The sequence below is a fragment of the Capsicum annuum genome, unplaced genomic scaffold (genome assembly GCF_002878395.1).
Source record: "Capsicum annuum cultivar UCD-10X-F1 unplaced genomic scaffold, UCD10Xv1.1 ctg52158, whole genome shotgun sequence".
NCBI lineage: Eukaryota > Viridiplantae > Streptophyta > Magnoliopsida > Solanales > Solanaceae > Capsicum > Capsicum annuum.
Window position 1 is genome coordinate 1 of NW_025860160.1, and position 1,543 is coordinate 1,543.

The 1,543-nt window shown below is 35.9% G+C and overlaps 1 protein-coding gene across 1 annotated transcript; it reads left to right on the top strand.

The window, feature by feature from the left end:
* Positions 1-219: 219 nt before the first annotated feature.
* LOC107856104 (LRR receptor-like serine/threonine-protein kinase GSO1) lies at positions 220-1,274 on the top strand (the record flags this gene model as incomplete). Its single annotated transcript, XM_047404111.1, has 1 exon — positions 220-1,274. A coding segment is annotated over one exon (1,055 nt), but the record flags the coding sequence as incomplete, so codon positions are not given.
* Between the last annotated feature and the right edge of the window lie 269 nt (positions 1,275-1,543).

The following is a 1,543-nucleotide window of genomic DNA, read 5'->3' on the forward strand; positions in this document are numbered from 1 at the left end:
GATGTGATCTGAGGCCAAGTTAAAGTGCATTTTTATCTATTGTGCCTACTTTTAATACTTTCATATCACCAACAATATAAAGGTTAAAATTTTAGTGGATTCTATCATGGGAGATTGACAACTTAAATAAGATGCAATTCTTATATCTTAGCAAAAATAGGTTTACTAGATTGAACCAATTATTTAAACTCACTAATTATCCACTATATGTGTTTACAGGTGAAATACCCAAAGAGATAAGCCATCTCATTGAGTTGGAGGAACTTGATCTTGCGGATAATAGTTTTAATGGTCGACTTGATATGGATATCTTCAACATGTCAGGGCTGAGAGTAGTTTCTCTTACAAACAATACTTTATCAGGAAACCTCCCACCAAACATGTGTTCTATCTTACCCAACATTGAAAGATTTTATATGTCCTTTACCAATCTTGTTGGGACTATTCCTTATTCCATCTCCAAATGTTCAAAACTTACTATTCTAGAGCTTTCATACAACAAACTTACTGGCCTGATTCCCAACTCACTTGGATATTTGACTCATCTACAGTATCTAAATTTAGGGGGAAACAATTTAACCAGCGATTTATCATTAAGCTTCCTGACTTCCTTAACCAATAGCAGAAATTTTACAGTTCTTGATATATCTTTAAACCCTCTAAATGGCATGCTTCCAGCCTCCATGGGGAACCTTTCGACGTATCTTAGAAAATTTATCGCCAACAGTTGTAAAATCCAAGGGCTAATTCCAAATGAAGTTGGGAACTTAAGCAACTTATTATTCCTTGATCTTTCTGGAAACAACTTGGTTGGATCAATTCCCACAACAATTGGCAACTTGAGAAACCTTCAGCGCTTCAACTTGAGTAACAACAAACTTACAGGATTTGTTGGTGATCATATATGTAAATTGCAGCGTCTGGGTGATATTTACTTGGATCAAAATCGACTTTCAGGATCTCTTCCTAATTGTTTAGGGAATATTACTTCCCTTAGGGAGATACATCTGGGTTCCAACAAATTGAGTTCCAATATACCACCAAGCTTAGGGAACCTTCAAGATCTAGTGGTTCTTGACTTATCGTCAAACAACATGGTAGGCTTGTTACCTCCAGAAATTGGGAATCTAAAGGCTATAACAAAGATGGATCTATCGATGAATCAATTCTCAAATGGAATTCCAAGAGAAATTGGAGGATTGCAAAATCTGGCACACCTTTCTTTGAGACACAACAAGTTGCAAGGATCTATACCTGACTCAATGAGAACCATGGTAGGTTTGGAATTCTTAGACCTTTCTAATAACAATATATATGGAATCATTCCTAAGTCTTTGGAGAAACTTCAAAACTTGAAATATTTCAATATTTCTGTCAATAAATTGTATGGTGAAATACCCACGGGAGGTCCTTTCAAGAACCTCTCGAGTCAGTTTTTCATCTACAATGAAGCATTGTGTGGTTCTACAAGATTTAGTGTCCCGCCATGCCCCACTTCATCAAGGCACAGATCAAATAGGAAAAAATTGCTAGTTATTTTTAT